Raw genomic sequence first — 25,600 nt, 5'->3', positions numbered from 1 at the left:
GTGTGGTCGACAGTAGACGGTCAATGCATGGTCACTAGTGTTACTTTAATTGTAAGGTTCCAAACCCTGTCCTGGCCCTCGTTATAAACGAAGTCAAGAAGAGGAAAAAACAGAGATATGGAGGTGAATTTAAAAAAAAAGATTGCTGTTGTGAAAAGCTTATAAAAGAAGGAAGACCAAGTAGTAACTTTCAAGCAGTAACTCGAAGAGTAGCAAGGTAAAAGGTTTATTGGTTCCTGTGCATATTTCCTCCTCCTCCTCCTCCTCCTCCTTCTCCTTATTCTCCTCCTCCTCCTCCTCCTCCTCCCCTTCTTCTTCTTTCTTCCTCCTCTTCTTCCTCCTCCTCCTCCTCCTCCTCCTCCTCCTCCTCCTCCTCCTCCTCCTCCTCTTCTTCTTCTTCTTCTTCTTCTTCTTCTTCTTCTTCCTTCTTCTTCTTCTTTCTCTCTCTCTCTCTCTCTCTCTCTCTCTCTCTCTCTCTCTCTCTCTTTCCCTCCCTCCCTCCCTCCCTCCCTCCCTCCCTCCCTCCAAGCTATATCCTCAGCCCTTTTTCTTTTGAAGGATCTTTCTAAGTTGCTGAGGCCAGAGGATCGCAAACCTGTGATCCTCCTGGCTCAGCCTCCCGAGTGCTGGGATTGATTACAGGTATGTACTGTCATGCCTGCTTGTGCATGTTCCTCAATGTATATAAGGATGAAGACATCTGGACCTCCTAAGTAGGAGGAAAACTTGAGATGCAAGGGAGGAAGGAAGGGACAATTTTAGAGGAGGCAGGAGCGGTGGACTCAAGATCAGAAGAGGAAGTCTCAGCCTTGGCGAGAAAGACCTGTGCTTCAGCCAGGGACAGAAGAGAGAAATAAGAGGAAGGGGAAGAGAGAGGACGACTTTGACTGGCAAAGAAGGCAGTGGAGGAGGCGGACATTGTAGAATCACAGACATCAAGTCGGGCGTGGTGGCGCACACTTGTAATCCCAGGGGGATCAGGGTCGGAGGGCAGTCTCAGTAAGTGGTGAGACGCTCCTCTGCCTATTGAGACCCTGTTTCAAAATGAAAAGAAGTCGGGCGTGGTGGGCACGCTTGCAATCCCCATGCTCGGGAGGTGGAGACAGGAGGGTCGCGCAGGTTCAAAGCCAGCCTCAGCTACTTAGTGAGGCTCTCGGCAACTTAGTGAGACCCTGTTTCCATATAAAATATAAAATGGATTTGGGAGTGTAGCCCAGAGGTAGAAGGCCCCTGGAATTCATCCCCAGAACCACAAATAAATAAATAAACAAATAAAAAACAAAATAAAAAGAGGTGGGAGTGGGGAATGGGGTTGGAATTGGGGATGGTGATGTGTACATAAAAATAAAATGGATGTGGGAGTGTAGCCCAGAGGTAGAAGCCCCTGGATTCCATCCCCAGAACCACAAATAAATACATAAATAAAAACAAAATAAAAAGAGGTGGAAATGGGGAGGACATGGGGTTGAAATTGGGGACGGTGATGTGTGCCTGTCTGCCTCTACCATCTTACTACAGTGCACCAATAAAAAATTAAAAGAAAAAAAGAAAAAGAAGTAAGAAGATAAAGCATGTTTGCCACTGAGCGACTCCAGGTGGCGTGTAGCTCTGTTCATGAGGGCGGGACTTCTGTGCGGATACGGGATGTTCTCAGGGGAAGAACTTCAGAGTTTCCGGTGAAAAGGCAATGTCGCCCTTGCCTCTAGGCCTTCGCTGGGTTTGCTTGCTTGACTCAGAAACCCAACCCGTTCCTTCCATGTTAGGCTTCCCCCTATTCAGAGGACAACCTGTTGAGCCTTCTCCAAACCTCAGCCCTTGACGATGACCATTTTCTCCTACACCCATAGAGCTGGGGCTACGCATCTTCATGGTCAATGACTCATCTCTCTGTACCCTTTCATATACAACATCTCATCTATCTGATTTTTTTCCCCTTTGATTCTGGGGATTGACCCGAGGGGCATTCTACCTCTGAGTTATTCCCAGACCAATTTGTGTGTGTGTGTGTGCGCACACGTGTGTGTGTGTGTGTGTGTGTGTGTGTGTGTGTGTGTTACTGGGGATTGACCCCAGGGACATTCTACCTTCCAGCTACATCCCCAGCCCTATTTTATTTATTTATTTATTTATTTATTTATTTATTTATTTTTGCGTGTCTGGGGATGGAACCCAGGGGCATTTGATCTCCAAGCTACACTCCCTGCCCTATTTTTTATTCTTTATTTTGAAACCAGGTCTCACTGAGTTGCAGAGGGCCTCACTAAGTAGCTGAGGCTGTCCGTGAACCGCGATCCTCCCGTCTCAGCCTCCCGAATGCTGGGATTACAAGCGTGCGCTACCACGCCCGGCTCCTATTTTATTTTTATTCTAAAACAGGGTCTCACTAGATTGATGAATCTCACTACTTGCTGAGGCTGTCCTCCAACCTGTGACCCTCCTGTCTCAGCCTCCCAAGGACTAAGATTACAGGCATGCGCCATCATGCCTGGCTAAAATTTTCATATTTCTATACCCTTTCTTAGTCCTTAGATTTTATTCATCAAAATCTACTGGACAAGACCCCAACTAGAGGAGGTACCCCGTATCATTTTGGCACCCCAGATGGGACAACGAAAAGATGGACTCATGAAGAAGTATTTGGCTCCAGGAGGATTACAGATGTCCTCCCCAGCACCAGGCCTTATCTATCTGTTTGTTGTTGTTTGTTTGTTTTGTTTTGTTTTTGGTACTGGGGATTGAACCCAGAGGCATTCTATCTCCAAGACAAACACCTAGCTCTATTTTATTTCTTATTTAGCAACAGGATCTGGCTAAATTGCTGAGACCGGTTTTGAACCTGCAATTCTCCAGTCTCAGTCTCCCAAGTATGGGGATTGTTGGCGGCGTGTGCTACCACGCCCGGCTCTATCTCTCTGTTTTTGATGTAAGCTTCTGGAAGACACACCTAGCCTGGCATTCTGCCTGTCGCTCTGCCTTTTGACAGCACGGGGCCAAAACAAGCCCTTCATAACAGGGCAGATAAAAGGAGTTCCATCAGGTAGAGCAGAGGAGGAAGGCGGAGGAGCCAAAGGCTTGATAATTCCCCAACAGGGCCAGAAACTGCAGGATTCTTCCCCCCTCCCAGGTGTCTGCTTGGAGACTCCCTCCTTAAAACATTTCTTCTTCCACCGCCCCCTTCCAATGACTACATTCCTCTTAACTAGGAGAACATTTCCCACCGGACCCAATCAATATTCTAGAACTTCCGTGGTGGAAAGGATAACAACTTAGTCTGTATGTTTGGACATTTCAAGCTCCTTCCTTTGTACCATTCTGCACAACGAGGGAGCTTGAAATGTCAAAACAGATACGGAGAAGTGAGGAGCATCTCCAGAGTCCACAGCTGGTCATTGCCAAAGCCAATCAGAACCCAGGACTCCCGGCTGTTACATTTTTTATATCGTGTGTGTGTGTGTGTGTGTGTGTGTGTGTGTGTGTGTGTGTGTGTATTGGGGATTAAACTCAGTGGTATTCTACCTCTGAGATTCATCCCCAGCCTATTTTATTTTTATTTTGAAACATAGTCTCACTAAGTTGCAGAGGGCCTCACTAAGTTGTTGGGGCTGGCCTGGAACCTGTGATTCTCCTGCCTCAGTCTCCCAAGTATTGGGATTAAAAGCATGTTCCACCATGCCCGGCACAGTACATCAATTCTGAGAAAGCATTTTCCCTTTTATTCTAATGTGTCTGAAGACGTTTAAAAGTTTTCAGCCAGCCGGGCGTGGTGGTGCACACTTGTAATCCTCTCTCTTGGCAGGCTGAGACAGGAGGATCGCGCAGGTTCAAAGCCAGCCACGCTGGCTTAAGAGACCCTGTTTCCAAAAATAAAAAAGTATAGAATAGGTCTGGGAGTGTAGCCCGGACGTAGAAGGGCTTCCAGGAACCCCAGTACCACACACACAAAAAAAGTTTTCAGCCAATGTTTCTTCTGTAATAAGAGTAGCTTATAAGAGTTTATCATCCCCCCAAAAAAAAAAAATTCCAGAAAGGAAGTTGATTTATTGGGTACATACAAAAGGATAAGCCCTTTGCTGAAAGATTTTTACCACTTTTGTCTTCTTTATTCCTTGTTTCACCATTTTGAGTTAGTTTTTAGCTGCTTTACAAGTTAAGAAACTCAAAAAGATTCAGATACTTGCTCAAACTTACCCAGCTAATAAGTAGTAAAATGGATATCTGACCCAATATCTGCTGAGTTCTACAATCCACTCTCTTTTGACTAATAAATCTCCTATCTTTTATCAAGGGCAGGGAGGAATGAACATGATTTATTTTTCTCATGAACCTTTCTATTAAATGAGAAGTAATTAAAGGCTATCTGTGGGAAAAGCTTATGGCAAAATGAAGGAATTTAGGTGTAGACTCTTTTTTTTTTTTTTTTGGACCTGGGTATGGAACCCAAGGGCCTCTACCTCCGGGCTACACTCCCGACCTACTGTATACCTTATTTGGAAACAGGGTCTCACTAAGTTGCTGAGAGCCTCACTAAGTAGCTGAGGCTGGCTTCGAAACTGCACGATCCTCCTGTCTCAGCCTCCCAAGAGCTGGGGTTACAAGCGTGCGCCGCTAGCCCGGCTTAGGTGTGGATTCTTGTGCACATGGGTAGTTCCAGATGAGCGTCTTTTTTTCACAATGCTGTACCAGTTACACATTGTTTTCTCAGAAAAAAAGAAATGATTCAATCACCTTACTGCTCTTGGGGGTGAGACAGAGGTGTCATACCTTCTGATAGGAATTGGTTGTCTCATTTTACAAATCATTCCTTGGGTAGCATCCGCAGAAAGAAGGAAGCTCCTGGAACAATGCCTGCTGTGCAATTCTATCCCCATTTGATCTCATCCAAGGGTCTGTCTTGGTAGCACGTCGTCATGGAGACCCCATCCAACTCATGTTCGTGCACTCCATCTTGCAATCTGTTGCTGAATGGCTGGGCTCCTTCTTAGGCCAAAGAACAGCAGGTTCTTAAATGAGTTCTTTTAAGGAAACAGAGCTCTGGACAAATTGTTTAATCTAAGTGGAAGACATAGCACTTTAGGGATACACAAGATTAAACCTGTTGTGGTTTATATAACACGACTCAGAACGTTTAAACTCAGGCCCGGACAAAGAAAAAACACTTGATGCGTTAACTATTCCACCACTTGTCAAACTTCCCGCGTTTCTTTCACTCACTCAACAAATCTTTATTGAGCTAGTCAGCTATCTCAAATCTTGACTATGAAGACATGAAGATGATTAAGATGTAAACTCTGAGCTGGGCACGGTGGCGCAGGTCTGGAATTCCAGCTACTTGGGAGGCTAAGGTAGGAGGATCGCAAGTTTGAGGGCAACTTTGTGAGAATTTGTCAAAATAAAAAAATAAACAGGACTAGGGAGTGCAGTTCAGTGGTGAGTGGCACTGGGTTCAATCCCCAGTACTGAGATGGAGTGGGGACAGACGTGGACTTTGCCCTCCAAGTTCTCAAAGTCTGGCCCACAATAGACAGAGGTCAACTTTTTTTTTTTTCCGTGTATATGTGGTACTGAAGATTGAACCTAGTATAGGCATGCACCACCATGACCCTCTGCAAGATGGGATCTTGTGTTTGTAATATGCAACAGTGACCAGCACACAGGAGCTACTCAGATACTTAGTACACGTTGAGGTGAAACAGTCTTGCTGTTGCTGGGTGGAGTTTTCTGTTCTTCCTCCATCTGAAATACTTTACTCCTGCACCTTCCGGGAGCCCACACTTACTCCTGTGGGATTCCTGTCGTTCCTTCAGAGCTGAGCTCAGGACGTTGGTCATCCAGCAGCCCCTTCTCGGAATGTGGACAAATGGTATTTTTATTATGAAAAGTGGACACAGCAGTCCTCCCTCGTCCTCAGGTTTGTTTTCCCTAGTAACCAGCAACATCATAGCTCATCCTCCCTCTGAAGGTCATTAGCCCTGACACTCTGTTCCAATGTCCCCAGCATCTCATTTTACCATGTTAAGGAAAAGAGTCAGCTCACAGTAGCACCAGGAAAAGAAGGCTGAGCCCCACACAATTAGGATTTATTTATTTTATTTAATTATTGTGGTACTGGGGATTGAACTCAGGGGCTTTCTACCGCTGAGCTACACTCCAGCCTAATTTTATTTTATTGTTTTGTGATCCTGGGGATGGAAGCCAGGGTCCTCCTACCTCCAGGCTACACTCGCAGACTATTTTATATTTTATTTGGAAACAATGTCTCACTAGTTGCTGAGATCCTCACTAAGTAGCTGAGGCTGGCTTTGAACCTTCACGATCCTCCTGTCTCAGCTTCCCAAATACTGGGATCACAAGCATGCGCCACCACACCTGGCCCAATTTTATTTTTTATTTGGAAATGGGGTCCTGCTAAGTTTCTGAGGCTGACCTCCCACCTGCGATTCTCCTGTCTCAGCCTCTCAAACACTGAGATTCCAAGTGTGGGCTACCACCCCTGGCTTGTGATAAGGTGTTTAGAGAGATAATGTGCATATAACTTTTATTAACTGTCTTATTGCAATTGTTCTGGTATTAATTATTATCATCAATCTCTTATCATGCCTTTTATAACCCTTTATTATTCTTCTTAGTGGCAGATGGTTGAAAGAATCAATGATAAAGAAGATAATTGACCATGTATGTTTGTTTTGAAGTCAATGGGGTCAAAGAAAGCCACAGTGAGCCTTGTCAAGCTCCCAGAGAGGTGCGGACCCACTGGCTGAAGAGGTCATTTCAACCCAGTGCCATGTGTCATGCGCAACACAGCCAGGGGAAGCCTTTGGTGCAGAGGATGACAACCCCATTACACCATGAGATACACAGCGGCGGTGGTGGCCCTCAGGAGACTCTGGCTCCCCCAGGTAAGACATAGTCAGGGATGCCAGGCTCTCTCTCACCTTCAGAAGTGCAGCAGATGCCAGCCATCCAAGAGAATGCTCTAGTTGGTCTTACTCCAGAAGAAGAGAGCTAGCTACCTCTCATGTACTTACCCACATTCCACCAGGAAGTTGGAATTTTCTTTTTCTCTCCTCCTCCTCCTCCTCCTCCTCCTCCTCCTCCTCCTCCTCCTCCTCCTCCTCCTCCTCCTCCTCCTCCTCCTCCTTCTTCTTCTTCTTCTTCTTCTTCTTCTTCTTCTTCTTCTTCTTCTTCTTCTTTTAGCACTGGGGATTCGGGGTTGAACCCAGGACCTCTAGCTCTGAGCTAAACCTCAGTCCTACTTTTTATTTTTATTTATTTCTTTTCTGTGGTTCTGGAGGTGGAACCCAGGGACATTCGACCACTGAGTTACACTCCCTGCCCTGTTTTTTACTCTTTATTTTGAAACAGAGTCTAAGTTGCAGAGGGTCTCACTAAATAGCTGAGGCTGTTCGCTAACCGCTAACTGCAATCCTCCTATCTCAGCCTCCCAAATGCTGGGATTACAAGCATGCACCACCACACCCAGATCTATTTTTTAGTCTTTATTTTGGAACAGGGTCTCATTAAGTTGCAGAGAGCCTCACTAAGTAGCTGAGGCTGTCAGCCTCAAATGCTAGGATACGAGCGTGTGCCACCACACCAGGCTAGCCATGCTTTTGTTTTGTTTTGTTTGCGGTACTGGGAATGGAACCCAGGAGCATTCTACCTCTGAGCTACATTCCCAACCCTATTTTTTATTCTTTATTTTGAAACGAGGTCTCACTGAGTTGCAAAGGGCCTAAGTAGTTGAGGCTATCCGTGAACCATAATCCTCCTTCCTGTCTCAGCCTCCCAAATGCTGAAATTACAAGCCTGCGCCACCACACCTGGTTTAGCTACGCATTTTTACTCCTGTTTCCGAAAAAACAAAAAGGCCCCTGCTGCACAAATAATTTCGAGTTATCTTACAAAAAAAAAAAAAAAAGAATAATATCGCCAGGTGTGGTGGTACACCCTTGTAATCCCCGTGCTTGGGAGGCGGAGACAGGAGGATCGGGCTGGCTTAAGAGACCCTGTTTCCAAATTAAAAACGTATAAAAATAGGCCTGGGAGTAGAAGGGTTTCCAGGAACCCCTGTACCACCAAAGAAGAAGAAGAAGGAGGAGGAGGAGGAGGAGGAGGAGGAGGAGGAGGAGGAGGGGAGGAGGAGGAGGAGGAGGAGGAGGAGGAGGAGGAGGAGGAGGAGGAGGAGGAGGAGGAGGAGAAGAAGGAGGAGGAGAAGGAGAAGGAGAAGGAGGAGAAGGAGGAGGAGAAGGAGAAGGAGAAGGAGAAGGAGAAGGAGAAGGAGAAGGAGAAGGAGAAGGAGAAGGAGAAGGAGAAGGAGAAGGAGAAGGAGAAGGAGAAGGAGAAGGAGAAGGAGAAGGAGAAGGAGAAGAAAAGTTGGGTAAGGAGTGGGCATGATTCCCGGGCCCTCCCCAGCCCTGGACCAGCCACAAGCCAACGCAGTTCCTGCAGCGAGCGCCAGGGGGCGCGGGCCCCCTCCTCGCGGCGCTGGACCGCCTTTCCCGTTCCGAGCGCACAAAGAGCCGGCCTCCTCCCGGGTGACATCACAAAGGGCTGGTCCTCCGCCCTCCGGCGCCACCACGTGTGTCCCCGAGCCCCGCGGCCGCGCTCAGTCCCTCGCCGGCCGGTCTGGGCAGCGCAGGGCGCCGGCGGCGGCGGGCAGCTTCGCTATGGGGAGCGGGCGCTCGGCTCCCCGGCGGCCAGCGCTCCCCCCCGCGTCCCCGCAGCGGCTGTCCGAGCAGAGCCAGGGCCGGCGCCCGCTGCGGCCGCGGCTGCAGCTCCCCGCGCGGCCGCGGGGCAGGTGCTGCTGAGCGCCCGCGGACCCCCGCCGCCTCCCCGGCCGCCGCCCGCCATGGGCTGCTGGAGGTAGATGGGCTCCGGGCCCGGGAGGCAGCTGCAGCCGCCGCCGAGCCCCGCCGCGGTGGCCCCGGGCTCAGCCATGGGGACCCGGGCGCGCGGCGGCGCCGCCCTCGCCTGCCGCAGCCGCGTGGCCCGCAGCGCCCCGGCCGCGACGATCGCGGGCCCCCTGCTGCTGCTGGTGAGCTGGGGGCGCGCGGTCCGGGGGAGGGCGGGGGGGAGCGCTGGGCCGTGGGGGGCGCCGGGGCTCGGGAGGCGGAGGACGGTTTTCCCCGCGGTCCGGCGCTAGAGGGGGCCGCCCGGCTCCTGCGCATTTCAGGGCTGCCCCCCTCCTGGGCTGGCTGCGCACCCCCGGGCCACCCCCGGCGCGGCCCCGAGGCGGGGGCTGCAGGGGGCCCGCGGCCGCCGCTTTGTGCGGGCTGCAGCGTCATGCGGCGATGCTACCGCAGTGGTGGGGACCGGTGCGCGGCTGCCACCGAGCCCGCCCGGCGCTGCTGCCGCCGCCTCTGCAGCGCCACCGTCCCTGTAGCACTTGGCTCGGGTGGGTCTCAGTTTATGCACGCAAGAAAAAAAAAAAATAGAGAAAAAATCCTTCGATCCACTCGCAGGCTCCTCCAAAACCCCCCCCCCCGGCGCGGAGCCAGACAGCGCGGCGGCCCCGAAGGGGGGAGGGGGAGAGAAGGCTACCTAATGGATAGGAATTTTCGTCCCCCTTTCCCATTTCTCCTTTACCTGCGGTCAGGCAGGTGAGTTTGCAGGGCCACGCAGGCGCCTCCAGCGCCCGCCCTGCATCCGCACCGGGGCGTGCCCTGCGTAGGGTCCCCCATCATTTTAATGTCCAAAGCCTGGAGCCATCCTGGACCCAAAACTTAACCCCAACTTCCCCCAAGTCTCCTTCCCCTATTTCCAATGTGGGGTGAGGGGATGCGTCACGGGGAAGAGGGTTTGAAACCAAAGCCTTGAGCCCACATAAGTTCCCCGTGCTTATCTTTTATCCCAGCAGGGAGGATGAAGATTGGTAGCTAAAACACAAAAACAAAACAGCCTGTTTTCTGCACAGGGCTGTGAGAGGGAAAGGCAGTCTGGCTGTCTCCTTCCGCCCAAAGGCCGGCCAAAATCTGCTTAGATCCCGGGCGCCGCAGTTGCTATGGCCTGGGAATTCATCCTACAGACACTCTGGTTCCTTGTCTGTGTGTGTATTTTAAGGGGGAGAGAGAAACTAAAGTTTGTTGCTGTGAGCATTTATAATGAGACAAGTCCCAGGCTCCCTGAAGAGACGCTTCTGCCCATTTACAATAATGGCAAAGGCTGGGTTTGTAGCCCTGAACAGTGTGGTACTTGGTAGGCAGGCAGAGTCTCCTGGGCCCTGACTCTGTTGACAGTCTGAAGGTAGAGAGAAGCCCATCGCAGCCTCTGGTGAGCATCCCAAGGTGGTGGTTGGGTCTATCCTCGGGTTACCTTCAGGCCTTAGACCAGAGCCCACCACATTTCCTGGGTGCTTCCAACACATCTCTCATAATTCTCTGCGTAGAATCCACTCACAGCTAAAATCTTAAGTCATTGTGTAATATTTCATCCATTTTTACCTTTAGCCCAAGATAGGCGCTTACAGGAAGGGCTCGGTGTAATCAAGGGTAGGTTTTTTAACTAACCAAGAAAGGGCCCGACTCTTTCTTGAATTGTCAAACTCGGCTTACTCAAAGGTTCTGCAGTGCGTTTGCAACTGAAGACCTGAGAATATAAATTTGGCTTAAAAAAATGTATTTTGTAATGGGGCCTGGAGGCAGTTTCAAAGTGATACCCAAAGCAAGAGTCCTTGTTTTTTTTTCTGCAAACTGTAATAAAAAGGCTAAGGTTCATGGGATGGCAGGAGTGAGCCATATCATCCCTAAGGGTGACTGAGAGGGGGTTCCAGGGTCCTCGAGGACGGTTAGGACTCTCAGTCAGGGTGGGGAAGAAACGTCTCGTTTTGGGCTGTGCTGCGTGCCCCAGTCCTCAAGACAGGCTTTGCTAATGAGTGGACAGTGATCTCATGACATTATTCTAAGGATATTTATCCAGCTGTGATCCCTGGCCATATCAGAATAATAAACTCAGGTAAACTGCAGCTCAGGTAAACAGTGGGGTTCACAGAACATGCGATGGGCTCATATGCATGGCGGGGTACCCAGAACATGGCTGGGGGATGTGGGAGGTTAGTGATATGCTCATAGATTACAGTTAGGTTAAAAAATAATCCCAATAGAGCTGGGCGTGGTGGCACACATTTGTAATCCCAGTACTTGGGAGGCTGAGACAGGAGGATCATGGTTCACGACCAGCCTCAGCTGCTTAGTGAGGCCCTCGGTAGCTCAGTAAGACCCCGTTTCAGAATAAAGAATACAAAAAATAGGTCTGGGGTATAGCTCGGAGGTATAGCCCCTAGGTTCCATCCCCGGTACCACTAAAAAATAAATATATTGTGCAAGCCAGGTATGGGGTGCACGCTTATAATCTCAGTACTTGGGAGGCTGAGACAGGAGGATCGCAGGGTCAGCCCAGTCTCAGCTACTTAGTGAGGCCCTCTGTAACTTAGTGAGACCCACATATACTGTGCATATATATGGATGTATGTTATGTGTGTATGTATTCCTAGAGAGCAGTCATGATGCGCCAGGTGCCTTACATAACACCATCTTGTCTGTTTCTAACATCTGTGTCGAGCAGGTGGTCTTGTCCCCATTCTGTAGGTGAGATAAGTCTCCAGGAACTTCGTGGGTTTCCCTAGGCCACAGGGCTTGCATGCGATGGCGCTGGGCTAGGACTCAAGAGATCACGGTCGCCCTCGCCCGGCACCACGCTGCCTGTTTGACATAAGGAGACGGAACACCCGAGAAGGGTCCCCAGGCCAAGCCGAGATGGCCACTAAGGTGAATTCCATGGGCGCCCTTGGAAGGAGCAGTCTTGCTGCGTGAGTCTCTGTTTATGATGAGCGGAGGCTTCTGTGTGATGTTAGGACGTAAAACATCACCCAGAGGACGAGGTGTGTATTCTAGGACCAATGTCTGGAGACAAGGCAAATAAGCTTTTTAGGTTTGTGCCGGCTTAAGAATGTTCCCGAAGGTCCTGCCCAGTGTGAACCACAGGGTCAGAGATGCTTTCTGCCTTCGGGGAGCTTGCTTTGACAGGTACGGATAGAATGTGTGTGTGTGTGTTGGGGGACAGCCGGGAGCCATAATTGATAAGGACACAGGTTTAATTTTTTTAATTTTTTTTTAATTTTTTTTTTTGGTGGTACTAGAGGTGGAACCCAGAGGCTTTCTACCTCTGGGCTATACTCCCAGACCTATTCTAATTTTTTTATTTGGAAACAGGGTCTCACTAAGTTGCTGAGAGCCTCACTAAGTAGCTGAGGCTGGCTTTGAACCTGCGCGATCCTCCTGACTCAGCCTCCCAAGCGCGGGGTTTACAAGCGTGTGTGCCACCACGCCCGGCTTAGGACACAGGTTTAAAGTGTTGGAAACTATAATTTAAGTGCATTATGATTCCTGAGGATCTTTAAGGTCCTCTCCGGCTGTGTTTGCCTACAGAGTATCAAGTGTGAGTTTGTTACTGTTATTGAGACCAGACAGCTAGCTTATGTTGCCGTCTGACCTTAGCAGGATGGCCTGGGATCTTGGCATTTTAATGTACTAGGCAGCCACGGGGTGGGCCGGTGGGGACTGATACCCAGGATGTGCCACTAAGTCTTCACACATCCTGGGTATCAGTCCCCACCGGGCAAGTTCGTGTGGAACTTAAAATTCAAGCTGATGCTGTGATCAAAAGATTTCCCCTTTTCTGTATACTTTATAATCCTAGAATGTAAAAGCTGAGAAAGAGGCTAAAACTCTACTGATAAAACATCCTATGCTTCTTTTGGTCTCACTATAAGTTGCTGAGGGCCTCACTAAGTAGCTGAGGCTGGCCATGAACCTGTGTGATCCTCCTGTCTCAGACAGCCTCCCAAGTACTGAGATGACAGGCTTGTACCACCATGCCTGGCTTTGTCTGAACTTCCTAAAGGTGTATATTTGCGTCTATTTGATGTTTAGTCCAAAACCAACCCACCAAACAACCTCCAGTGTAAATAAGCTATAAAAGCAAACCAAAACATCAAGGAAAAAAAAAATCTTTACAACGAGATGATTCTATCTTCATTTGAGAGACAAACCCTGAGACTAAACAGAAATAGACCTCCTACCCACCGCCAACATGGCCTATTTTGATCTAGCTAAATTTAGACTGAGTCTTATCAAGTTGAATATGGGGTGTACGCTGAGTGCCATATTTTCTGGGATAGTCTGCAGCCATTGGCCCCCTCCTGGTTGGTCCTTACTGAATCGCAGCATGGCGTGTGCACCTCTGGGTTGGTCCTGGCGGACAGTCCACCTGCTTCCTCTGTTATGGGTCAGAATGTAGAGACTTCACACCTTTAACTCTGCCCTGGACTCCATCCTCCATCCTCCAAGGTGGGAGGTACCTCCTCTTTGGAGGCTCCATAGGTAGGTGGTAAATTGATTTTGTGTTTATAAAGGGCTCAGCCGGCCCTTTATAAAGCAGGTACACTATAAATGGCTTAGGTGAAGTTCATAGCTTTTTTCTTCTTGTGACGGGAAATGGGCAGATGCATCATCCTACTCTTCAGGGGCCAATCCGAATCGAGTTACTGGCTTTCCCCTGTATAAACAGCTCTGTCTTCTTTTTTCCAGTAAGGGCTAATACTCCGCTGCCCTTCCTCCCCCAAGGCAGGCCTGGCAAATTGTGGTGAAGCCAGGTCACCAGCAACTTCTTGGCAAACACAGGTGCTTTTCTTCTGTGACAAGAGGAGCCCGGAGCTTTGGGCAGGTGTCCAGTGATGACTGAGAACACATTGGACTATCAGATGCAGATCAGTCTGTTTGACAGGATGACAGCTGAAGCCGTCATGGGCGTCAGCTTGGTCCCCACAGTTGGCTCCCCTTTGGCTTTAGTGTGTGGGAGGCTTTGTGACCACTGCCGTAGCAGCTGCTCAGCCTTGATTCTTTACGAATTGGGGGGAACCATGAATAAATACTGGTCTTTCCCTTGTGTTTATATTTGTCAAATACCAAAAAATCAACAGGAATCTTAAATTGGGCTGTCTGGTGCCACCTGGCTTTCCCACCGCCTGCCATCTCCGGCCTGAAGCTGTGGAGTAAGCCTTGAGTGGAGGGTCTGGCAGATGCAAGGCAGGGCTCAGGCTATGGCTGAGGGCATCTTCCCTGAGACCAAGGCTGTTGGTTCAAAAGCAGTCGTGATTTTACTGTTTCAAGGGGTGCAGAAGGCGACCAGGGAACGTCTCATGGCAGTGTCCTGACTTTGGAGGTGACAGATGTTTGCAATGGTGGGATTCCCCCCCCCCCCCCCCCCCCCCCCGGTACTGGGGATGGAACCCAGGGGCTTTCTAACTCTGGGCTACACTCCCAAAAACCTATTTTTTATTTTATTTGGAAACAGATTCTCACAAAGTTTTGGAGAGCCTCACTAAGTAGCTGAGGCTGGCTTTGAACCTGCACGATTCTCCTGTCTTGGCCTCCCTAGTACTGGGATGACAAGCGTGCGCCACTATGCCCAGCTTGATGGGAAAGCTCTGCTCGGAGAAACCTCAGGCAGGTGGGGGACTGGGCAGAATGTGGGTGGGTCGTCAAGGTGCCACACTAGGGAGGTGCTTCTCTTCAAAAGAGCTGAAAATTATGCCCAAGGTGGTTTTAAGCAAAAACAAAACCAAGCAGAGAAGCTTTAGTAAGCTCAGTCATGGCGAGACTCATATAATTTTCCATTTTTTCCCTCTGCCACCAGAAGGCTCGGTGGCTCTGTTGCTTGGCACCATGAGCAAATCCGTCTGTTTGGGAAGAAGGAACAGAGCTTAATGGATTTTGGAGAGAGAAGGGGAGAAAGTCTATGAATCCTAGAAGCAAATAAGAGCAGCCGTGGCTTCAGTAGGGCTTCAGCACCCACAGCCCGGAGGGGACAGACAGGAAATGGCTGTTAATGTTAATCATTGATATCGGTGGCACTGGTCCTCATTTACAAGTATTTATTTATCAATGACGCTGCATACCTTCTCCAAGCCATCTCAGCCAGTCACGGGAGTCCCCCAATGGCATTAGCCCAATCTTACAGGTAAGGGAATGAGGCTTGAGAGTTTACAGTCCCGCTGTTGGCCAGGGATGGATGGAAGACTTGAATCTAGGTCAGCCTGGCTTTCCACACACTGTTCTTTCTGCCAAGTCGTGGCAGGGGACGGGGCGCTTTAACTTACCAGAATTTTGTCTCCTGTAAAAGGAATGTTTTTTTTTTTTTTTTTTTTAACCCGAGGGTTGGGCACGCTGCTTTCATGTTACAAGTGGCTCCGCTCCACGATGGTGCTTGGAAGTTAGGCCAAAAGTACCAGTAAGAGAACCTGTGCGTGGACCGGCAGGGGAGGGAGTCGCTGGCAAGCCTTTTGCGATGGTGTGACTGCGGCGGGCCGCGGTGCCATGGCTGGGATGGAAAGCTACCCCGTGCAAAATGCAGTGTTATAAATAGGGGGTGAGTGCTCCGCTTTCCTGCAACTTGGGTCGTTTTGGAAAATATTTGCTTAGTGAGTAAGAGTGTGACGGTGCTTCTGCTTAGCGGTGAGGTTTCGGCTCGCTTGAGGGCCTTTGGGGGTTCTCTTTGTTGCTAGCCAAATTATTGGTACAGGAGAAGGGCACGGGCTTCTCCCCTCTGCTATTATCTTTCCTTTGTTCACTCGGTACTACAGGACTCTTGGAAGCTGGCTGAACGCCATGATTTGAACAACCCCATAAGACTCTGTGTGTGTGGTTTATCACAATCTGGTAGCACCCTCGTAAGCAAGCTTGTGACCGTAGCGCTTTGCCGATTGTAGGGACAGAGTTCACCAGAGAAAGGCACTGGGGGAGAGGGAATTGTTTCATCATTGATGCTGGAGAAGGAGGTTGGCTATCTGGTCTCCCAAAGAATCTCTGTGACAAGACCATTATCTAATTTTACTTTGGATATGGCCATTTCTACTTAAGAAAAATTAGCAGAGGTCGGAGGGTTGCTAAGGAAAATGGCGATAGGTTCCCAGAATAATTTAATTGGTCTTTATCAGACCTTTCTCTGTTTTTATCTAAAAGCCCATGGCTCTTCTTTCTTCTTGGGTTTAAATCTTACCTAGCTGGTTTTCTGTGTGAGTCAGCTTCCTATCACTGTGACAAAATGCCAGAGAAAATCAACCTAAAGAAGAAAAGGTTTCAGAAGTATTGGTTCTTATTCCTTTGGCTCTTAGCTATGAACCTGTGGGGAGGCAGAATCTCATGGTGACCAGGAAGGAGAGAGAGAAAGTTTCCACTGCCTCCCAGTAATAAATACCATTAGTTCTGAAGCTATCAATGGATAAATCGATCAGTGAGGTCAGAGCCTCCATGATCTGGTCGCCTCTCCAAAGCCCCACCTCTGATCAAGCCTTCAACCCATAAGTCTTGGGGCCATTGTAGATCTAAACCATAACACCGGTTCAATAAAAATTACAGAATGGGCAGAGTTTGTGTGTATTGGTCTCCTCATTTGGAATTCTCGGCGACAGTGTTGATTTTCTATTTCAGCCCTCTCAATCAACAGGTGATAGGCTAACCATTTTCATTTCTGGCTCGATGTAGCAATATTGGATGGATCCCAGAAAGATCTTGTTTTAAATTAACTCTTCATTCATTCTAGGTAAGTTTAAGAGTCATCAGAATTTGAGGTACTTTGGTACTTTGAGCTACAACTCAAGAGTACTCGAGTTAGTAAGAAAGAATATTCTTTTTTTTTGGGGGGGGTGGTACTGGGGGTGGAACTCAGGGGTTTTCTACCTCCGGGTTATACTCCCAGACCTATTTTTATATTTTATTTAGAAACAGGGTCTCACTAAGTTGCTGAGAGCCTCACTAAGTAGCTGAAGCTGGCTTCGAACCTGTGCGATCCTCCTGTCTCAGCCTCCCAAGTGCAGGGATTACAAGCGTGCGCCACCACGCCCGGCAGAAAGAATATTCTAAACTCAAGCAGGTTAGCAGTCTGGAAGAACTTAGTGGGCACGAGATTGTCTTATGTTTCCTTCCCCTTCAGTTCTCCTCCATAATAAGAGCTGTACAGTTAAAACGGTGTGTATGTGTTAGCCCATGTTTTGTTTTTCTCTGCGTAGCTATTTTCTGTTCTTTCGCAAAGATATATTTTAGGTTCATTTAATAAACTTTATAAAGCATCTGTTAAACGACAGACATGGGTATATGATCATGAAAGTTTATCTAGGCTCTCACCATTTTGGAGTTTTTTAGAAGGGGTCATGTTTAATAAGAACCAGCCACTGAAGAGCAGAAGGAAGAGAATTCCAGAAGGAGGGAAGGAAGGAGGGCCACTGTGGTTGGTGCGCAGAGGATGGGGACAAAGAAAACTTGGATTGTGGCTGAAGAGAAGGAAGGTGCCACATCATACAGACCTTTGAAGATGTGGAGCCCTTAGTGTCATTCAGTGTTCAGTGAGAAGCAGGGTGACAATATGGCTTGAATTCCATCATTATTAATTTTAACTAAAGTTTTTTTGCTGCTGAGAATAGAACCCAGGGCCTTGAGTGTGCGAGGCTACACTCCCAGCCCTCAATTTTTTTTAAACACTCTGGAGCTCCCTGGAGCGTGGATTAGAGAGGTACAATGTGCAGGCGGGAGCCGGTGGGAATCTCTTACGGTCGTTCTGGGTGTGGATGGGGATTGTGAAGTTTACTGATGGTGAAACAGGAGGGGCAGGTGGCGTTGAAGGAAAGCAATCGTGAAGGCTCCTGAGTGGAGTGGCCTGTGATGGGAAGGACAGTCGAGGGAGGAGGGGCGGGGTTGGGGATCCTGAGGTTTGGGTGCGCGTTGTGTGGGGTTGAGATGCCTGTAATTCACATCAGCCCAGGCCTCTGTGCCTGCCATTTTTAAATAGCTGGTCGGCAATGTGTTGGGCCATGCTGCTATTGGATGCGGGCATTGCTGGTGTTCTACTCCAACAGAGCTGATGAAGCTGTCCCTGTGCGAGCCAAGGGCTCTTTCCCCAAGGTATATTCCTCAAAGTGGAATTGCTGGGTCAAAGGAAATGAATGAATGGTTTTATGTCTTTTGCTGCGTAGTGCCAGATAGTCTTCAGGAAGACAGTTAATTTAGAGTGCCACCAACCACCTATAAATGTGCTTTCTACCCCGAAAACCTGCCAGCATCGGAGTTGATGGCTTGACTCGATGTCTGCGCCTTTAATATAGTAGATATGCCAGGGTCTTTGCGTGTGCAGATTTGAATTCTAGCAGTTCACAGAGATGTCATAAATGTATCCTTATTATGATTGCCTTTGCAATTACATAGGCTTCTGTTTCAACTATTGGGTAGAATTTATATTAATCTCATTTTCATTAATTTTTTTTTTGTTCGTCCTGGGGATTGAACTCAGGCATTCTACATCCAAGCCCTATTTTATTGTTTTTTAATCTTAAAGCAGGATCTCACTAAGTTGTGGAGAGCCTCATGAGGTTGCTGAGGTTGGCCACAAACCTGTAATCCTCCTGTCTCAGCCTCCCAAGTACTGGGATTACAGGTACTACAAGCACCATTGTGTGGTGCTGGGGATTGAACCCATGGGCATTTTACCTTGAAGTTAACACCTCCAACCTTATTTTATTTTTTATTTTTATTGGTCTTGCTAAGTTCTGAGGCTGGCCTTGAACCTGCAATTCTGCTGTCTCAGCCTCCCAAGTACTGGGATTGCAGATGTGTACCACCATGCCTGGCTACTTTAATTCTTTACCCCCCCATACGCCCAGCTCAATATTTTTATCTATTAAATGTCAAATCGGTTGGCTTTTCCAGCCATCGTTGTCATAGATGCAGTGAGGAATCACCCCGTGTGTGTTCTGCTGGGTGTCCACACACATTTTAAGTAAAGGATTGTGTGGGCATTTGAGAAGAGTTGGGACCTTCTAATTTCTTTTTTAGACAGCCATTCTGGAGGGCCTGCTGGAGCTAACGGTAGGTTGATATTAACTGTGCCTTTCCAAGAGAAATTTAGAACAAGGAGCTTTTTCTGAACTTTAGATCAGGGATTGGTACACTTTATCTGTAAAGTGCCCTGTAGTGTACATTTTTGGCTTTGTGGGATGTACGCCATATGTTTTCTGCAGTAATTACCCATTTCTGCCTTCTGTGGAAGAAGCAGCTCTAGGTAATAACCTCAAAGAATGGGAATGGCGTGTCCAATTGAGCTCCCTCTGAACCCTGTCCTTTTGGGGTTTTACGGAGGCTTTACCATGCAGCCATGATTGATTACATCATTAACCATCATCGGCTCCTCTCTCCTCCCAAGGGTTTGGGATGGACGGGCCACTCTCTAATCCTGCCATGGTCTTTCTGGTGACAAGACCCCGTATCGATGCTATCTGGGGACGTCCAGCACACAGAAGACCTTCTTAGCACTGTGACAGTCCCAAGGACTCAGGAGCCTTGTCCCAGAACCAGGGACAGAGAAATATATATTTCGTATCATATGGCAGTATCAGCATTGCAAGCAGCCAGTGCCTCAGGATAAAGTGGGCATCACTCTGCTTTTGTGCTGGAGTCTGCACAGTGCCTGGGAAGGCTGGTTTTGCTTTTCTGAAAATCCTTTCTGAGCAGGAGTAGTGCCCCCATACACACACACACACACACACTGGCCGCCGTCTTCTCTTCCTGTCTTGTATGGGATACCAACTCATTTACCAGAAGGGGCCACAAAAGAGTGCAGCCCGCTCCTGGCATCTCTGTGGAGGCAGAGGAGGGAGCCGGGCCCTCCCTGCGCACACTCTTCTGCTCTGCAGGTCCAGAGAGTTGGGGAGGGAGGTCTCGTCTTCTTCTTAGCCAGTGTTCCCGGAGCTTACCTCCTCCTGGTCTTCTTGTCAGCACATTCTAGCCGTGTCAGTCTCTAACCCGCCAGCTTTGCAAACACTCCCTGATTTTGAGGGAATGGAGGGGCGACCTGAGAGCTGACCAAGTATAATGTAGCTGGGGACTGTTCTGCTTATAATTTGTGGAAGTTTTAAAGTTTTATTCTTGAAGTGTTCCTTTTTTTTTCCTTTCATAGTACTAAGGATTGAATACAGGGCCATTCTTTCTCTGGATTATTTCCAGTACTTAGGAGGCTGAGAAAGAGGGATTGCAGGTTTGAGGCCAGCCTCAGCAATTCAGTGCGGCCCTCAGCAGCTCAGTGAGACCCTATTTCAAAATAAAAAACAAGTGCCGGGCGTGGTGGCGCTCACTTTTAATTTCAGCATTCGGGAGGCTGAGACTGGAGGGTCGCAAAGGTTTGAAGCCAGTCTCACCTACTTAGTAAGCCTCTCAGCAACTTAGTGAGACCCTGTTTCCAAATAAAATAGAAAATAGGTCTGGGAGTGTAGCCTGGAGGTAGAAAGCCTCTGAGTTTCATCCCCAGGAACACACACACACACACACACACACACACGCATGCACGCACGCACACACTCCCTGAGTATTGTCCAGGAGTAGGTGGGCATTGTTAAGCCGACTGTGCGCGCACATCTGGGTGTTTCTTGTCTTCAGCCGGTCCCTGGGCCCCAGAGTACCCGTGAAAAAGCACAGGTGTGATGCCCGTTGCCAGCCCAAGCACGGACCCTGTGGGAGCTTTTGTGTCAGGTCATAAAGGGCTACTTCTCCCTCTTCGGAGTTTGCTGGGTTCTGATGTTTGTTTACTTTTTTTTTTTTTTTTTTGGTGGTACTGGGGTTCCTGGAAGCCCTTCTACCTCCGGGCTACACTCCCAGACCTATTTTTATATTTTTGAAACAGGGTCTCTTAAGCCAGCGCGGCTGGCTCCAAACCTGCGCCATCATCCTGTCTCCGCCTCCCAAGCGCGGGGATTACAGGCGTGCGCCACCACGCCCCGGCGTTTGTTTACTTTTAATCATTCTATAAGTAGCGTGTTCCCATGTCATGTGCTGTTTGGGATGGTACACTGATAATTGTCTCATTTATCTATTAATTATTGTTGGTGAAATAAGCGTCCAGCGTAAATGACAATTTCAAAGTAACTCAGGTTAAAATTTGAAAGGGGTGTAGATAGCTTGGGCGGATAATCTCATTATACTGCTTATAATGGTAAGCACCGAGGTAGTGTAATCTTTATAAAAATGAGAGAGAAATGTCTTAACTCTTCAGTATACTAACTTTTTCATCTTAAGTACTATGCAGGGGATACTTTATGTATTTATTTATTTATTGTGGTGGTACTGGGATTCTTGGAAAACCTTCTACCTCCAGGCTACACTCCCAGACCTATTATATCTATTATATATATATATATATATATATTTTTTTTTTTTTTTTTTTTTTTTGAAACAGGGTCTTTTAAGCCAATGAGGCTGGCTTCGAACCTGCGCGATCCTCCTGTCTCTGCCTCCCAAGCCCGGGGATTACAAGCGTGCGCCACCACGCCCGGCTATTTTTTGTTTTGAAACAGAGTCTCACTAGGTGGATGAGTGTCTCAGTTGGTTGCTGAGCCTGTCTTTGAACTTGGGTCTTCCTGCCTCGACCTCCCAAGTACTGGGATTACAGGCACACACCAATACACCGGCTCTACGGTCTCTTTTGAGTTACCGTGTTGCCATTGTGGAGACTTCTGGGTTCTCACACCTGCTTTTCTATACTTGCTCCTGTACCACCACTCTTTAAGTTACCACTTATAATAATTCACTAGCCACAAACTCGTCTGGTCAGTCATCAAACTGATCAAGTAGACCATGATTTCACTCTTCCAGGGTTGGGATCGCACCAGTGAATAAAATAGACCCGATCCTTGTCCTCACGGAGCTGATGGTCCAGAGGGAAGACACACTAAACAGATAAATGCAAGAAAAAGGGAGTGAAAGGAGATTATGATACCCGTTTTCCATCGGGGAGGGGAGGGGTTCATTTCAGGGGAAGTCCTGTCTGTGCTAATGATTATGTATTCCAAAATAACGGAGAGTTTTGAGCTGGGTATGAAAATATCTGATTTGGAGTGTAAGGGGGAATGGGTGTAGAGAAAGGAAGAGAACTTGGCGCTGATGACGAGGCTCTTAGAGAGCTCAGAGTGTTCCTGTGACATTTCTTTCGACTGCTCAGTGCAGGTGTTGGCAGGCTTTTCTTTACTAGATCTTTTGAGTTTGGGTACCAGATGGTCTCGATTGCAACTCCACAGCTCTTCGGTTGTGACATAAAGCAGCCATGGGTGATGCCTTCACCAATAGCCAGATTCCAGTAACTTGACTATTAGGACAGCGGCATGTTGGATTTAGTGAGGGGTGCTTGAGCTTTTATCGCCATAGAGGAGATTGGGCAAAGAAGGAATTGCAGCCTACGTGGTTGTCTGTGGCCTTGAGCCGCTAACAATCATTATGGAAGGATAAGTATATATACTTATGGGGCCAGCAGTAAATGTTACAAGATAATATGTAATTAAGTACCGATATGATGAGCAGGAACAGGAAATGTGACAAAGAGTTGGTCATCTGCTTGGCATCCTGGGTGTCTAGGAATGGTTTCTTTTCTTTTTCTTTGTGGTACTGGGGATTATTGAACCCAGTGGCATTCTACCTCCAAGCTACATCTCCAGCCTTTTTTATTTTATTATTTTATAATTTTTTATTTTATTATTTATTTTATCGTCTCACTAAATTGCTGACAGCCTCACTAAGTTACTGAAGCTGGCTTCAAACCTGCGATCCTCCTGTCTCAGCCTCCCAAGTACTGGGACTACAGGCATGCACTATCACACCCGGTTTAGGAATGTTTTTTTTTTTTTTTTAATTTTTTATTGGTGCATTGTAGTCATACATCTTAATGGAGTATAAAATGGTAGGGGCATACATGCACAGAAATTTTTTTTTTTTTTTAAGGTACTGGGGATGGAACCCAGGGGCATTCGAACTCCGAACTATACCCCCAGCCCTATTTTTTTTATTCTTTATTTTGAAACAGGATCTCGCTAAGTTGCAGAGGGCCTCACTAAGTAGCTGAGCTGTCCGCAAACCTGTGATCCTCCTGTCTCAGCCTCCCAAGTACCGGGATTACAAGTGTACGCCACCACACCCGGCTCACAGCCATCATTTTAAAGGTTTCACAAAGAAGGTGAAACGTTCTTTCACAAAGAAGGTAAATGAACCACGACACATAGAAAGGTAGAGTTGAACACAACCTACGACAGTCTGCTGATTTTTAAACTGAGTGAAACAAAGTCAAACTGATTTTAGGACAGAAGTTGGACAAGAATATATGTCTTTGGTCCGCTAAATATTTGCCTAAATATTCCTTCTACTCCAGCTTTGGTCCGTCCACAAGCTGGATGTACACACAGGGCTTATTCCTATTAATAGGGAAGAGTGGATGGAGAGAGAAGTTCCAGGATGTGGGTTGTACTGAAGCATCTTTTGATCAGAAGAAAGCAATCCTCAGCGCTAGGGTTGCATCTGTCACTCGGAATGGGAAGAGAAGGGAAGAGAAATTGAGTCGAGAATGGGAAGGGTAGGAGGGAATTCTAGAAGGTAGAATAATGCGTACATTGACGCTTAGGAGGCCGTCTACGTGTTCGTGGTAGGAAGAATCTCTACTGTTAAGGCACGCCCATGCTGTTGAGGACCGACTGTCAGAATGAAGTTGTCTCTATGTTCAACGGAATGATTTCATACATGCAGTATTAGAAGTCAAACAAACCCCATGTACGGCCTGTCCCCTTTTGATACAAACAAACCCAAAGCAACAGCAATAACTAACTTCAAGTAGGCACACGTGTGTTGTGTCTAAATGCTCAGCAAAGGGGCTGGAGAGGTGTCACTAGAATTAAAGGTGGGTAACTCTAGGCTGGGGGTGGGGTTTGAGGAGAGAGGTAAATGTATTACTCTGTATTTTCCAACTGTTAGAATTATTGCAAGAAAGCTTATTTTTTTGTCGTAGTAATAATAATAAAGGACATGAAGTCAATTATTACTGCCAGATTGGGCACGGATTGTTTGTGTGTGGGGGCGACTTTGACAGTGGAATTGGGCTGTGTCCAAATGTGTCTCAGAATCAGAGGAGATGAGAGCCGGAGGCTCCTGGCTGTGCAGAGGCTCAAAATTTTGTTGGGCATCGGATCGGAATCACTTGGAGAGTTTAAGAACACAGCAAATCACAACCAAAGCAAAACAAATTCCTGACCTCATTAGTGGACTCACAATGATCCCGGGGCATGAGATCGGGGATATGAATTTTTCTTTTAACAAAGCTTCCCGGGTTGGTGCTGTATTCGAGGCTTTGGTGAACTTTTGCTCGAGTTTCTCCACTTCTGAACAAATGAGAGAAATTAAAGGCCTTGACCTGGTTGGACTCAGCATCGGGTTTTTGGTACCCACTTCCTGGTACTTCGCAGTGATTTATCTCCGGATTCGACATTCTCCCTTAGTATTTGTGTTGGTGTCCTCAAAACTTGTTTTTATGATAGAGTCATTACTAGCGTAGTCATTTTTCTGTCCAACCCACCTTGGAACGTAAAGGTCATAAAGGTCAGAGTAGGGCCCTCAAGGCTCTCTCTTCTGGCCGTGGCTCGGGTGCCTTGCGCGTGCGTAGTAGGTCCTCAGTATCTGTCCAGTGACTTCCTAGTGTCTAGTTTTCAAACAGATCTCTCTTCTAGTGCTCAGCCCAGGCAAGGCAAGGCTGTGAAGCATCTGTTGTTTGTTAGCTCCGGGCATGGCTGCCCAGAGGAGCATGAGGTAATTTGAAGGTCCATTTTGAGACTTTAAAGAACTGACAGATTCACTTAAAATATGGGGCAGGGTATAGGTGCGTTGGGGTTTGGAGGTCGGTTTTACAGACTGCCAGGGAGGCCGCTGGTAAATCAGTAGCCAGGGGACTGAGGGAGAACCTGCCATCCCCTACCGCAGACTTAGAAGGGCCCGCCCTGGGGGAGATGCGGGAGCTGTAGGAAGCCTGCCCCCAGCCCAGGCCAGACACTCAGTGCCATTCAGGACCCCTGCACTCCACCTGCAGAGCACCCTCGGGGGTGCGTGGCTGACCGCCGGCCTCCGCAGAGGAAGGGAGGAGGACTCAAGTCACAAGGGGAGCAGAGCGGAGGTCATGGCGGCCCGCCCAGCCCAGAGCTCAGATTCAGATCCCTGACTGCGTGTAGTTGCAGTGTAGGAAGCTGTCATCATCTCTACTTTCCCTTTTCTTCTTTGTTTCTTTGTTTCTTTCTTTCTTTCTTTCTTTCTTTCTTAATTTTTCTTTCTTTCTTCCCTCCCTCCCTTCCTTTTTTTCTTCCTTTCTTTCTTTTGTGATATTGAGGATTGAACCCAGGAGCATTCTACCTCTGAGCTACACCCACAGCCCTATTTTTTATTCTCTTTTTTTTGGGGGGGGGGGTTGTTTTTTGTTTTGGTGGTGCTGGGGTTTCTGGAAACCCTTCTACCTCTGGGTTACACTTCCAGATACCTATTTTTTATATTTTTATTTGGAAACAGTGTCTCTTAAACCAGCAAGGCTGGCTTCGAACCTGTGTGATCCTCCTGTCTCCGCCTCCCAAGCGCGGGGATTACAAGCGTGCGCCACCACGCCCGGCTATTCTCTATATTTGAAACAGAGTCTCACTACTTTGCGGAGGGCCTCACTAAGTAGCTGAGGCAGGCCACAAACCTGTGATCCTTTCGTCTCAGCCTCCCGA

The 25,600-nt window shown here is 48.1% G+C and overlaps 1 protein-coding gene across 1 annotated transcript in view; it reads left to right on the top strand.

Moving 5' to 3' along the window:
* Nucleotides 1-8,935: 8,935 nt before the first annotated feature.
* TNFRSF21 (TNF receptor superfamily member 21) overlaps nt 8,936-25,600 on the top strand; it is a gene marked incomplete at both ends in the record, with an annotated part of 61,824 nt that continues 45,159 nt past the window's right edge. Inside the window, one exon of the mRNA XM_080700769.1 lies at nt 8,936-9,034. Coding sequence (XP_080556895.1) covers nt 8,936-9,034 — 99 coding nt within the window. The remainder of the gene's footprint in view (nt 9,035-25,600) is intronic.

This window comes from Muscardinus avellanarius (assembly GCF_963383645.1).
Source record: "Muscardinus avellanarius genome assembly, chromosome: 8".
NCBI lineage: Eukaryota > Metazoa > Chordata > Mammalia > Rodentia > Gliridae > Muscardinus > Muscardinus avellanarius.
This window is presented reverse-complemented; position numbering and strand designations above follow the sequence as displayed.